At 37.5% G+C, this 15290-nt stretch overlaps 1 protein-coding gene across 5 annotated transcripts in view; it reads right to left on the reverse strand.

The window, feature by feature from the left end:
- Positions 1–15290, reverse strand: part of LOC143022078 (nuclear valosin-containing protein-like) — a 207139-nt gene that overhangs the window by 155706 nt on the left and 36143 nt on the right. For 3 of the 5 annotated variants that reach the window (XM_076180030.1, XM_076180031.1, XM_076180032.1), the window contains 3 exons: positions 10467–10534; positions 6588–6651; positions 338–475 (listed from right to left, as the gene is read on the reverse strand). In XM_076180030.1, coding sequence (XP_076036145.1) covers positions 338–475; positions 6588–6651; positions 10467–10534 — 270 coding nt within the window. The remainder of the gene's footprint in view (positions 1–337; positions 476–6587; positions 6652–10466; positions 10535–15290) is intronic. The other 2 variants (XM_076180035.1, XM_076180034.1) reach the window with 1 other exon arrangement.

A 15290-nucleotide genomic window follows, 5' to 3' on the forward strand; every position in this document is an offset into this window, starting at 1 on the left:
GGTATGAAATGGGGTTACAATAGGTTGAGAGAGGTATGACAAGGGTTGAGAGAGGTTAGGAAAGGTTTGGAAGAGGTATGAAAAGGGTTGGGTGGGGTTTGGGACAGGCTGAGAGAGGTTGAGTGAGGAATAAATAGGGTTAGGAGAGGTTGAGTTAGGTATGAAAAGGGTTGAGAGAGGTTGAGCTAGGTATGAAATGGGTTGGGAGAGGTTGGGTGAGGTAAGGAGGATAACTTGAATACATTAAAAATGATTATCAATTCTTTTGTAAGGCCACAGGTATTCTGCAAGAGAGACCATGGGACAATACCTTGTAGATACAAAAAATGAGACTTACATCCTTTAACTTCTCAATGCCAGCCATATCTGAAAATGTTGCTGTAATATGCTCTGGTATTAGATCCCTTTTCTTTTTTCGTTTAATAAGGTCTTCAATATCTTGGTCCACCTTCTTTTTCCGCTTCTTGGAACTCACCTGAAAGAAATGTGATGAAAACATTTCTTGAAAACTAATAGCCAGACAAATGTTGGTGTAATAATAACACATTCCAATACAAAAAGAATAATCACTATTGCTAAGAGTTTCAATATCTGGAAACCCATGGCCCCATAGTGGTTAGCACTGTCCCTCAAACCCTCCCATGAATCCTTTTATGAAGAAATATTGAATTGCTGTCTGTGTTGTACTAGTGAGAGTATAATATTATGTTACCAGCTAGTAGGACAAATAGAAGAGAATATATCACTCTGTCAGATCTCTTTATGTAAAAAAGTGGGGAAACATACCCTGATGAAGAGAGATCTTGAGCCCAGTCATCAGAGCTTCACCTCAAGATAATGAGGAAGGCATTTATTGGATTTGAGGAAGTGCAAAAAGATGATCCAAAAATCACTTCATACAGGCTCCTATCATTGGTCCATCCAATATAAAACTATAGGCTATCACCGTGTAAGGGGGGAAAAAAGCCTTTGGTACATGTATGTATATTGCTACAATGCTCGTCAGGCCTATTATGGTATACTCAACCCTCTGGAGAATTTGCTATTTAATCTTATAGGTATGGTTGTCAGGAATAAATCCTGACAGAGGAGTTTTTTAGAGTGGGTAAGCTACTATTACAAATTAATGTTAGCATCTGTCTTTCTTCACTCATTCTTTCCATGTGTCCATACCATTCTAATACTCTTTCATCAACCCTATCTCCCAACTCCTTACCCCTGTTCTCCTCCTCACCTCCTCATTTCTCACTCTATCTAGCCTAGTAACCCCTATCATACTTCTCAGACACCTCATCTCACACACATTCAAACTCCTTCTCTCTTCCTCTCTTATGTTCCATGTTTCTGCCCCATACAGTGCTGTTGGCACAATCACTCCTTCATACAATCTCCTCTTAGCATCCATTCCCAAATGTCTATTTCTCATTACACTTTTTAATTCACCAAGGCACTTACTCGCTTCTCTCAATCTACATTCTACCTCCACCTCCACTCCTCCCTTTCCTGCCACATTTGCACCCAAGTATCTAAAACTATCCACTTCCTCCAGCCGCTCTACCTAATAATATCAGCATTAGTAGTCAAGCTGATTGAAAGATTTAAAGCTACAAAATCCCCGGGTCCTAATGAAATTTTTCCTAGAATGCTAAAGGAGTGTAAATTTGATATCACTGAACAGTTAACTGAAATATCTAATAAATCAGTGGACATTGGTTTTGTGCCTACTGCTTGGAGGAAAGCAAACGTTGTTCCTGTTTTTAAGAAGGGAGATAAATCGTCTATATGTAACTACAGGCCAATCAGTTTGACATCGGTTATAGGAAAAATGCTTGAATCAGTAATAGTAAATAGACTCAGAGAACACATTGAAAGACATAATTTAATTCGTGATTCACAGCATGGTTTGTCCAAGGGTAAGTCATGTGTGACTAATCTTCTATCATTTTACACTAAAGTATACAAGGCCTCAGATAACAATGATAATTACGATGTTATTTACCTTGACTTTAGCAAAGCATTCGACAAAGTGCCACACCAGAGACTACTAAATAAAATCAAAGCCCACAGCATAGGAGGAAAAGTTTTAGAATGGATTAGAGCTTGGATTAGTAACAGAAAACAGCGGGTCACCATAAATGGAGTAAAACCTAGGTGGGACAATGTTACTAGTGGGGTGCCCCCAGGGCTCGGTTTTGGGTCCCTTGTTGTTCATTATGTACATAAACAACTAAGACGATGGGATAAAAAATGATGTTAGTCAGTGGCGTAGCTAGTACTTTTGCCGCCCGGGGCTGCCCTCATGTTTGCCACCCCTTCTCACAAGGAATTCAATAATTCAATATTACAAATGCACATTAACTTCTTAAAGGATATATATATATATATATGTGTGTGTGTGTGTGTTAACACGCTTGCAAACTGTCACGCTTTATTATGCTTAATAACGTAGAAAAAACTGACATCTATGAGAGACTGATTAACGTAATTTTATATCAATCATACAAGGACCAAAAATGCCGCCCCTCAAAAAGTGCTGCCCGGGGCGGACCGCCCCTACCGCCCCCCCTTAGCTACGCCACTGATGTTAGTAAGTTTTTAGATGACACTAAAATAGTACGCCTAATTAGGTCAGCAGACGATGCAGAGATTCTGCAGGATGATCTTAACAAATTGTTCACATGGTCGGTGAAATGGTAAATGAACTTCAATATCTCTAAGTGTAGCATGTTAAACATAGGGCTACACAACCCCGAAAATAAACACAGCTTAGATAACACGCTTTTAGAGAAAACTGAGTGCGAGAGAGACTTGGAAGCTCTAGTGAGTCTGGACCTTAAAACAAGGAAACAGTGCATTAGTGCCTGGAATAAAGCTAACAGAGCATTAGGTTTCATTGCTAGGATGGTAACGAATAGAAGTGCAGAGGTAATTATTAAACTCTATCTAATGATAGTTAGGCCCCTCCTTGACTATGCAGTACAGTTCTGGTCTCCGTCCTACAGAATGGACATCAATTCACTAGAATCAGTACAGTGAAGAATGACCAAAATGATACATGGACTCAGAAATTTGCCTTATGAAGAGAGGCTTAGGCACCTTAACTTACACTCCTTGGAAAGACGCAGAGTATAGGGTGATCTAACAGAGGCATTCAAGTGGATCAAAGGATTTAACAAGGGTGATGCAAACAAGGTCATAATAAAACAACAGGGCAGGACTCGCAATAATGGTTATAAACTGGACAAACTTAGATTTAAGAAGGAATTAGGCAAGAATTGGTTTACTAATAGGGTGGTCGACGAATGGAATAAACTTCGTGACCACATAGTAAGCGCTGAAACTATCAGTTGTTTTAGGAAACGATTAGACAACTTTATGGATGGGGATGACAGGTGGTGATGGATATGGAGCTGTCTAGTGTAGGCCTTATGGTCTCTTGCAGTCTCCTTCATTCTTATGTTCTTATGCTCACTTCCAGTCTGCTGCCACTTTCACTCCTCGTACATCTCATCACCTTACTTTTACCCACATTTATCTTTAACTTTCTTCTTTCACACACTTTCCCAAGCTCTGTCACTAACTTCCTCAATTCCTCCTCTGATCCTGCTATAAGCTCAGTGTCGTCCACAAACAACAGCTGGCGCACCTCCCACTTTTCTCCATTTTCTTTAACCATCTGCAATCCCTGACTCACCACCCTTGCATTTACCTCTCGCACCACCCTATCCATGTATAAATTGAACAGCTAGGGCAACATAACACATCCCTGACGAAGTCCCACCTTTACTTCAAACCACTCACTCTCTCCATTTCTAATCCTGACACAAGCTCTACTACTCTCGTAACAACTCTTGACAGCTCCTAGAGGCTTTCCTCCTATCCTGTATATCTGCAAAACCTCCTACGGTGCCTTCCTGTTTACCCTCTCATAAGCCTTTTCCAGATTCATAAAAGCCCAAAATACATCCTTATCTTTTCCTATAGCTTTCTCACATATATGTCTTGCCACAAAAATCTGATCTACGCAACCTCTACCTGTCCTAAATCCACACTGTTCCTCACCAATTACTCCCTCTGTTCCTCTCCTAATCCTTAATCAAGATCCTCCCATAAGCCTTCCCAACTACTTAATAAGGTAATCCCTCTGAAACTACTACACTAACACTTGTCCCCTTTTCCTTTGTAGAGTGGAACTATACAGGCACTCCTCCAGTCCTCCAGCACTCTACCCTCTCTTAAACAAACATTAAATAACCTCACCAACCAGTCCACCATCACTGTACCTCCTTTTTTTCAGACATTCTGCATGGCATCCATCAAGACCAGGTGTTTTACCCGCTCTCATCATCATAACAACTGCCTTCACTTTCCTTATTTCTCCTCCATTTTCCTCACTCATCACTCTTATTTTCTTAGCACTTCCCGCTGCAACTACCTTTCCCTCCCTATCCTCCTTCACATTTAGCAACTTCCTAAAATACTCTGCCCATCTTTCCCTCACTGCCTTCTCTTCCATTATCATCTCTCCATTTGCACCTTTTACCTTTTGTTCTCTACTTGATTTACCTCCTCCTCTTAATTTCTTTCCAAAACCTCTATTACTTTAAAAAATTTCTCTCATACTCTTATCCTATTTCACATCTGCTCTCCTCTTTGCCTCCTTTACCTTGTGCTTTACTTCTCTTTTCTTTTCTTTGTACCTCAAACATACTATCTCTTCCCTTTTACTCTCATCTATACCACATCCACGCACATTAAAATATCCCAAACCTTAAGGTACTGGTTGGAAAACTCCTAAACCCTCTTATGCCTTTGTTTTAGAAATGTCCCCTGTGGGGCTACAGGGAGAAAGATGCCTGGTCCCAATCCCTGTCCCATTTTTCTCAAATGGGAATAATTAGTGGCAGCATTCTTTTCTCCCACTACAGGGCAGGCAAAACAAGGAAATGAAATTTAGAGAAATAGTAAAGGACAGCAACAAGTGGTTGGGGGACAGCATAATGGAGGGATAGTATCAGTATAATAAAAGTTTCATAATTTCTCTTTGAGCAGAGTCCTCTATTACAGACAAAATGATGTGTGGCTCTGTTCCATTGGGATGCCCCAAATAGACCCTAAAGCATCAACTGCATGCTACTTTGCCATAACAACATGCAACCAATGCCCCAGACGGGGAAAATTACTTTATATTTTATAATGTGAGTAGTATGATGCATCATTCACATGGCAGCTGATGTTGAGTGCGAGAATTTGACTTGTACTAAAGTGGTTGACTCAAATGTTAGGGTACTGGTTGGAAAATTTCTCTAAGAACCCCTTATGCCTCGACTTCTCATTGGATAATCTTACAGACAGCAGGATACCTAGTTTCATCATTCTATCCCATTTTGTCATCTTTTATGACTCGCATGTGAAACCAGGAGGTAGAATTCTTTCTCCTCCCAACAAGCTCTATTACTCTCATAAAAACTCTTGACTGCCTCCATCTTTCCCCCAATTCCATATATTTGCAATACCTCTTAAAGTGCCTTCCTATTTACCCTATCATAATCTTTCTCCAAATTCATAATGGCCCAAAATATCCTTACCTTTTGCCAAAAGCCTCTCACAAATTTGCCTTACCACAAACATTTGATCCATGTATTCTCTACCTTTCCTACACTCACACTGTTTCTCACCAATTATTCCCTCTGTTCTTCTCCTATTACTCTCAATTAAAACCCTTACATAAGCCTTTCCAACTATACTCAACAAACTTATCTTTAACTACTACAATCACATTTGTCCCTTTTTCTTTGTAAAGCATAACTATACAAGCACTCCTCCAGTCCTCTGGCACTCTATCCTCCCTTTAACACATGTTGAAAAATCTCACTAGCCAATCTACTATAACTGTATCTCCCTTTATTAGACACTGCATGAAATCCATCCAATCCAGATACATTACCAGCTCTCATTATTTTCATAGCTTCTTTTCTTATACCTCTTCCATTTTCCTCTACCATCACCATCATTTTCTTAGCACCTTCCACTGCCACAATCAACCAATCCTTATCCTTCTCCACATTCAACAACTCTCTAAAGTACTCTACCCATCTTCCTCTTACCACCTTCACTTTCATTAACATCTGTCCATCTGCACCTTTTATTTTTTTATCTCTGTCTGAATCAACCCTTTCACTCTCTTCACTTCCAAGCATGGGATTTGGTCAGCATAAGGAAATTCTAATCACAGCCTACAGTGCTTAAGAACAACTCTCCACTATGCCTCCACAGCATGGTTCCCAACATTTATAAAGACACCCTACAAACTACATAAAACAAAGCACCAAGAAACAGGATGAACCAAAACCACCTTAATAGACCATCTACACTTGGAAACCAAACTCCTTCTTATATAATACCACATGAAAATGATAGGCACATAGTTTTAAGTGAGAGCCCTCAATCCTACCCTTCCATATCATTTCATTACATCACACAAGCACAAAAAAAGAGCATACTACTCAAACATGTACAACTTACTACCTATACCTCACGACAAAATGGACATTTGCCTCATGAATGCCACTGGATGAAACACCAACCTGTTGGATTTCAGCAGGAAAATTGCAGTCTTCATCATCATCTATGGAAGAGGCTTTGGAATACCTGAAAACAATAAAGCCAATAAACTAGTATTCTAATCAAATTACAGTCATTCTGATAAAACACATATACACATGCATTAAATGATAAAATTTACCAATTGAGTGATGCTGATTCCAACTTTGGAAATGAGTCAGGGAGGAAAAATAAAGAGTTTTTTCCCATCTTTGACATCATTCAGGATAGGAAACAAAAGATCAAAACTCATTTTAGTTTTACATCTTTTTTAACCCTACAAAGGGCAAATTTCAAAGGTTTCTCAGAAGAAAAGGTGAGTAATCTAATTGGAAAAATCTATCAGAATGACACATACATATACCAAAGGCTCTTTACCCCTTACAAGGGTGGTAGCTAAAGTCAAAAGAATTAATTCCACTTCCACCCAGAATCAGGATGATAAATAAAAGAAAAGGTTAGATTTCCAGGTCAAAGCAACTCTACTATTAAGGGAGGTGAATTCACAATAGAGATGAAATGATTGGAATGTTTTCTTTCTTCCTACAACTTAAATTTAATGATCTGGAGTAAAAGCTTGAATAAGAAAAAGCCATAACCTGGCTCAGAAAGCATGAGATTGTTAAACAAAAAAGGGAAAATAAGACTTTGACAAATAAGAGAATTAGGCTTTTACATATACACACATATACCTTGGGCTTTTTCCCCCTTATAAGGAAGATACCTAAAGTAAAAAGGAATAATTCCACCCCCATTCACCACCCCTCCTTCCTTCCCCCATTTCTTGGCTACTCCTGGATGACAGGTCAGCCCTGCCTCTCAGCCTTCACCCCGAGGCAGAAGCACTGCAGCAGACACAGCACATCCACAGCAAGGCCGCTCCACTTAATCGGCAACTCCCCCTCTCTGTCCCCTCATGCAGTAACATTTAAGATAGGGAGAAAGAAGAACAGAAGAAGCAAGACAACAGTACATAAGAAAAAGGAATCCAGCTTAAAGTATTAAATGGAAAGCACAAAGACTCATGGGAACAGCTAGGACAAGATCTGGAGGAAGACCTACAGAATAGTAAGAAACTACTGTATAGTATCACTAAATCATATAGAAATGGAAACGTGGAGTATAACTACTCAATAAAGGATTCTTAAGGTAATCTGCTTAAAGAGCCAGAAGATATTGACAGGAGATGGAAAGAATTTTCAGCAACTTGTTGAATATAGAAGAGGATGGTGAGAGGACAGATGAACAGAAAAATGGCGTCTGGGTTGATGAGGAGGAGGGGATTAATGAATCAGAAGTAAAGAAAGCACTGGCTAAAATAAAGAATAATAAAGCATGTGGTATTGACAACATTCCTGTAGAAATATTCAAATATGGTGGAGGAATAGCTCTCAGTCTTCTGCCAGAATTGCTCAGTAAGGCCTGGGGCACAGGTGAAATCCCAAATGATTGGTCCACTGTATGCCCAGTATTCAAGAATGGAGACCACGCTGAATACTCAAATTATAGATGTATTTCTCTACTCTAGCATACAGGGAAAATATATGAACGAGTGTTAGAGGCTCGTCTACGCGATAGAGTAGAACACATATTGGCAGAGGCTCAACATGGGTTCAGACCAAACAGAGGGACTTCAGATCTAATCTTCGCTTTAAAGATGATCCTCGAAAAGTCATGGGAGTTTGATAAAGACAAATATGTAACACTCTTAGATCTAGAGAAAGCATTTGATCACGTACCAAGGTCAGTACAGACGCTCCTCTACTTACGTTAATTCGTTTTACGTTTTTTCGATTTTACGTTTGAACTGACTGTAAAAAAAAAAAAAAAATCGTGATTTTTTTAGTTTAGCGCGCTCTCCATAGTTCAAACGATACTTGCGCATGACGCTGCGTCCATTGTTTACATTGCACAAACGACAAACTGCACATACCTTGCCTCATCCTCATCCTCCTCCTCCCCCTCCTCCTCCACCATCTCAATTTATGTTGCTTGAATTTAATTTATTTGAAATTAATGTCATTATTTTACAATGTTATGTGTATAATTAATGATTTAAGGGGTGTTTCATAAGATACGGTAATAGAATTTATGGATGTATAGTACAGCAACAACTTACGTTCATTTTCAACTTACGTTCGGCCGTTTGGAACGGAACTAAAACGTAAGTTGAGGAGCGTCTGTATTCCAAAGTGCGGAACCTCCCACAGTGCCTTCCTGTCTACTGTGTCACTTTCCCCTACACCACGAGCAATTTCCCCCCCACCCTGTAAATACAATAGGTACTTCCTTTGCTTCGGGATCCATGAAATTTCACATTTTCTTCAGAACGTCCTCTAAGCCGTCTGTTCGTTGAAGTGTGTGTGCGTGCGTGTGTGTGTGTGCGTGTGTATTTACCTAGTTGTATTTTGCGGGAAGGGGAGCTACGCTCATGGTGTCCCGCCTATGTATCTCGCAGTGTCTAGTTTGCTCTTAAACTCATGAATGGTTTTTGCGCACACTATTTTACTGTCCAATTTGTTCCAAATAATGGGGGTTGGGGAAGGTTCATAGGACAAAATTTGGTTCATGGAGGGTGGGACTGAAAACATAAGAAATTACAATTATCTAGCGTGGTTTCTCCTGTCCCCTCTCAAGCCAGATAAACAGCACTCTTATTTCTCACAGCAATTTTCATTTCCCCAAACACAAACTTGCCTTTGACCAATAATGATTACCTACATGTGGTGGTCCTGCAAGATTAAGTGCAAAGTTGCCCATTTTCAAAATCAGTCAACCCCCTCACCTGAGGGGCTGATGCTTGGTGGGTGGATTGGGCCCAAGATTTCTACAAAATTCAAATGTATTTCTTAAACTATTTCGCTCCCCTCCCCCAATCATTTTCAGCAACCTGTGACATAAAAACAGTAATGCAGTATAATGGAATTTGGAAAGAGTAAAAACAGAATATCAAAAGATTACAGAATTGGGCAAGAAAAAATAAAAAAAGCAAACTCTGAAAAAGATCTTGGAGTGATGATTGAAAAGGACATAAAACCAGATAAGCACATAAATAAAATATTCGGAGAAACCTACAACTTATTGAGGTCAATCAAAGTGGCATTTGCTTATATGGATGAAGAAATGATCAAGAAAATACTAACTACACTAATAAGACCAAAACTTGAGTACGCAGCATCACTTTGGACACCCAGTACCAAAAAGAATATTAAGAAACTAGAAAGATTACAAAGAGCGACAACCAAACTAGCACCGACTCTCGCTGAACTAGCAAAGACTATCCAAATTGAACCTACCAACTCTGGAACAAAGAGGAGATTTGCTGACTATCTACAGAATAATGAAAGGAATGGAAGTTTTAGACAGGAACAACCTGTTAGTGTGGGACAACGGTAAAACGAGAGGACACGGAAAAAAACTGAAAAAAAAAAAAAAAAAAAAAGATATAGAAAAAACTTGAAAAGGAACAGTTTCCAACACAGAGCGATAAATACATGGAACAAATTAGACAACAAAACAGTATGTGCAAACACTATACAAGATTTTAAGATAAAACTTGATGCGGAGAAATACAAAAACGGGTCACCACGAGCATAGCTCCCCTCCCGTATATTACAACTAGGTAAATACACTAATACAACACAGATAACAGTTCAAAGTTTCTTCCATGTGAGATCTGTAGAAGGGCCTGAATCCTGTTGCCAGCCAATGTGTGGCTACAGGTTCACCATTCAGTGAAACTTGTAGCAACTATTAATCACTTAAGTTTACTTGTCTCCTTTATCTCTACATTTACTTTTTTGTTCAATGCCACATGCAACCCCAAATACTTAATACTCTCCACTCTATGGGGATAATATTACCTTCCTGGCGAGGCACATGCTTTGTCTTTTTTATAGAGTTTCTGCATAACTGAACTGGTCACACTGTTCTGAAATTTAAAAAAGTTGGTCATGTTTTAATAATGGAGAGCTGAAGGGCATGAATGAAGTTTGTAATTTCATGTATAAATCTCAAACTCCATTATATGAATGAGTGGGTATGTTCTGATATTGGCTCATTTTATGAACCAATACAAAATTCAACTAGAGGAAAAAGTTGCACCAAATATCAACACACAGATATACTATGTTGAATTTCTTTCATGAACCAAATTATGTAATATTTTATAAAACTTGTCAGAAATTAAATTTGAGCTAATACAGCACAAAGGATCAACAAATTAAAGAACAATAATACTGGTTTACAAGAAGTATTTTTAACTTTATCTTAAAATGAATAAAAGAATGCTGTATAGACACAAATATGGGTAAATCTTACAAAAAAGTTCACTCCCATATTTTTCCAAATCTGGAATTTACCCTATTTTACATGAGCCAATATATTTTTGTGGGACCGGCAAGGTATGTATCTGGTCCAGTTCTTGGATATAGTTTTAGCACAAAATGGAAAGTAACAAAGAAAAATTAAGGATTAATGAATCAACCAAGAGAGGACTAGATACGTATCCAGCATTGAGTCCCCATTGGGAATTAAAAAAAAAAAAAAAAAAAAAAAAAAAAAAAAAAAAAAAAAAAAAAAAAAAAATATATATATATATATACATATATATATATATATATATATATACTCCTAAGACAACTAGCAGGTACATCAATGATGATTTATTCTCAGGATTTAGGAGGCAAGGGGAAATAATGGATAAAACCATGGAGATGGATAGAGATATTAGGATTAGCAAAGCAATAAGGAATCAAGAAATTAACAACTTAGCAGAAAAATAAATTTACTTAAAATTAGACCATAAAGCTTTACAACGATAGGTATCCAACTTATGCACAACTAACAAGGTAATACTAAGACAATTAAATGAGCTAAAAAGTGAACTGTGACAAAAAGAGAAAATGAAAGGAAAATGAGGTTAGAAATACAAACGAAGAACTGAAGAGTTTAAAGAACAATTACAAGCAGTAACTGAAAAGATGGAAGAATCAATCAAAGAGAATGATCTGAACAAAATAAAAAATCAGTGGAAAGGGGAAAGTGAAAATCAAAAACTCTCATGCAAAGAAATAGTACAGCAGCAGGTAGAAGAGAATGCAAAGGAAACAGTGATCAAGCTGATCAAAGAAAAGAAAAATTGGGTGAGAGACACTGGACAAAGAGAAATGCATCGTGGTTTACAGTATCAATGAAAAAAACAATGTACACAAATACCAAAGAGAAAAAGAAGAGAAACAAATTGCGAAGGACATACTAAAAGGGGTTCAAGACGAAGTACAGAATCTGGATAAGGAAATCGATGACGTACACAGAATGGGTACAAACGCAAAAGAAAAAAAATACATACCAATGAAAATTCAATAAGGAAATCGATGACTTACACAGAATGGGTACAAACGCAAAAGAAAAAAAATACATACCAATGAAAATTAAACTAAGACCTCAAAAGATAGCTGAAGAAATACTATCAAAGGCAGCAAAACTATCAGTGAAAAATACAAAAATGTGTGGATAAAAAAGGAAATGAATGAAGAGGAAATAAAAGATAGGGCACTGAGAAGTGAAGCCAATGAGAGAGAGAAAGAAAAAAGAGAGAAAAGAACGGAGACTGACAAAAATGAGTTTTTTTGGAGTGCTGTTTCTGAGACTGAGAAAATCGTACATCAGAAAAATGGAAACTGAAACCAAAAGAGAAGGAAAAAATGAAAAGTGGCAAATACAAATATGGACGGTATGATTTCAGGAATAAATTAATTGAATGACTATTTGTCAATAGAGAAACCTGACATAATGGGAATTGTGGAGACAAAACTGAAAGGTCCTATACAATCAAGTATGGTGGGACAAGGTTTATACAACCTTTGGTAAAAAAAATAGGATGGACAAACAGGAGGGAGTCATGCTATTGACTACAAAGGACCTAAATGTAATAAAATCAATGGAAGGAAAAGACAATGTGGAATTAATCACAATTAAAGTCGAAATTAGCAGTATGAAAAGTAGAAAGTTTATAGTTGTATATGTGCCACCAAAAACTAAGACTTGGACTGACAGCGAACACTCAAAATTACTAGAAGACACAAAGAATGAATTAACCGAGACACTGAAATATGGAGAAAATATAGTAATTATGGGTGACTTGAACACAAAGGAAATAAATTGGGAAGAATTGACAATAGGAGAGGAACTCTGGGGGAATGTTCTATTGGATATAACCATCAATTACACATTGACTCAAAGGGTTAAAGAAAATACTAGATACAGACAAAACAATGAACCACTGAGACTACATTTGATATTCACCTCTGAGCCTGAAATTGTGGAAGAAATGCAACTATAAAACACCAATTGGAAAGAGTGACCACATACTAATAGAGATCGAGCTTAAGGAACAAAATGTTGTGAGAAGGAACGAGAAACATAGAGAAGGAAAATTAACCTACAACAAAACTGACTTTGTAAAACTTGGAAAAAAAAATTCAAAACGCCTGTTGGGAAAATTTTGCAAATGATGAAACAAAGATGGAAGAGAAATGGAACATTTTTAGAGAAATATATAAGGATTGAACAGATAAATATATACCTAAACAGAAACAGGAAATGGAGTACATAAAGTGTTGGTATAATAAAAAGTGTAGCGATGTTAGAGACAAAGCTTGGAAAAGATAGAAAAGAGACAAAAAAGTGACTACATGGCAAACATACATCAAAATGAGAAACGAATACGTAGACATATGCAGAGAGGAAAAAAGAAACGATGAAAAAGATATAAGAGCAAAATGCAAAGATCAACCGAAACTATTTTACAGATATGCAAATGATAAACTAAAAGACAAACATGAAATAATGAAATGGCGTGAAGGAAATAAAGAATACACAGATGTAGAAATGACTGAAGTAATTACCAGACACTTTAAGTCTGTATTTACAATTGAAAGCTCACAAATGTGTGATGATGGTCACCAAGAAGGATCCCCTAAAATTAAAGAAATAACAGTGACACAGAAAGAAATAAGGGACCAAATTAGGAAACTCGATGTCAGAAAGTCACATGGGCCAGACAGAATAGTGAACTGGATATTACAAGAATGCATAGATGAACTCACAGATAAAATACACTCAATGAAGGAAAAGTACTATAAGAAAAATACAAATACTGTACCAATATATAAAGGGCGAGATAAAGAAAATCCAACAAACTATAGACCGGTATCCCTTACAAGCACAATTGCAAAAATATGCGAGTTATAATAAATAAATGGACTAAACACTTGGAAGAGAACAAAATACTAAACCCCAACCAATTTGGATTTAGAAGTGGAAGATCATGTACTACAAACTTAATATGCTTTTACTCAAGATTGGTAGATATAATACAAGAAAGATGGCTGGGCAGACTGTGCCTTCCTGGACTTACAAAAGGCTTTTGATAAAATACCTTACAAAAAAACTACTAAGAAAATTTGAAACAATAGGTGGAATACAAGGAAAATTATTGGAATGGATGAAAGACTTCTTGGAAGGAAGAAAAATGAGAGTGATACTTAGAGAAAAAAAAAAAAAAAAACTCAAATTGGGTGGAGTCCCCCAAGGTTCTGTGTTGGCTCCGATAACACAACGTAACATTTTTTTTTCAAAAGTTTTGTTTATTGTATTTGTTTTAGAGTTTATTAATCCATTTTTCCTGCTGATTTCAAATATGCAATTATTTTTTCTGTATCATCGACCGTTATAGAAATACATATAATTTCAATGTTACCATGTATATTTTGGAATTGTTATGTGGTCTGCTACTAAATGTTTATCTAATTTTCTCTTTCAGATCAATGACTGAACTATTTACCTGTTAAGATGGCTACTAGAGGATGTGAAAATTCTCCTGATACATTTTGCTATGTGTGTGGTTATTATATTGGGAAAAAACAAGTACTACATAAGATCGTGAGAGGTGCTAAAGTGTGGATAGCGTACAGACTCTATTTCGGAATGTCCATGGTGACCAGGACAAGCCATGGGCACCTCATGTGATATGTGGAAGCTGCCGATCTACTCTAGAAGGATGGCTGAGAGGTACAGGAAGGGCAATGCCTTTTGCCATTCCTAGAATATGGAGAGAGCCGAAGAACCATCACGACGACTGCTACTTTTGTATGATTGATGTGACGAAGTACAGGAAAGTGAAAGGAAGACAAGCTCTGCAGTATCCAGACATACCATCATCTAGAGCACCTGTCCCACATGATGATAGCTTACCAGTACCACAACCACCAGAAAATGCAAGTTTATTTTTATCATACTCTCTTTACTTTTAATTAACTTCAATATTAAGTACTTAATATACATTCACTTTCCTAAAGATATATGGAATACTAATGCTATTCGTCTTTGTTGAAGTTGCTATATTTAGTTCTTTCTTTCTTTCCAGATGGAAGATACAATGGAAATTTCATCTGAAGGGTCAGCAGGTAGCAGCAGCCATGAAATGGGAGACGAAGATTTTGCGCCAAGAACGACTTCGGAGCCTCACTTTCCAAGTCAGAGTGAGCTAGATGACTTAATCAGAGACTTAGGTCTTACTAAGTCAGGAGCTGAGCTTCTTACATCAAGGATGAAAGAATGGAATCTACTAGGAGAAGACTGCAGGACATGTGTGTACCAGAAACGAAAACGGAAACTGGAAACTG

Source organism: Oratosquilla oratoria, chromosome 43 (assembly GCF_046742065.1).
Source record: "Oratosquilla oratoria isolate Oo_2021 chromosome 43, ASM4674206v1, whole genome shotgun sequence".
NCBI classification, from domain to species: Eukaryota; Metazoa; Arthropoda; class Malacostraca; order Stomatopoda; family Squillidae; genus Oratosquilla; species Oratosquilla oratoria.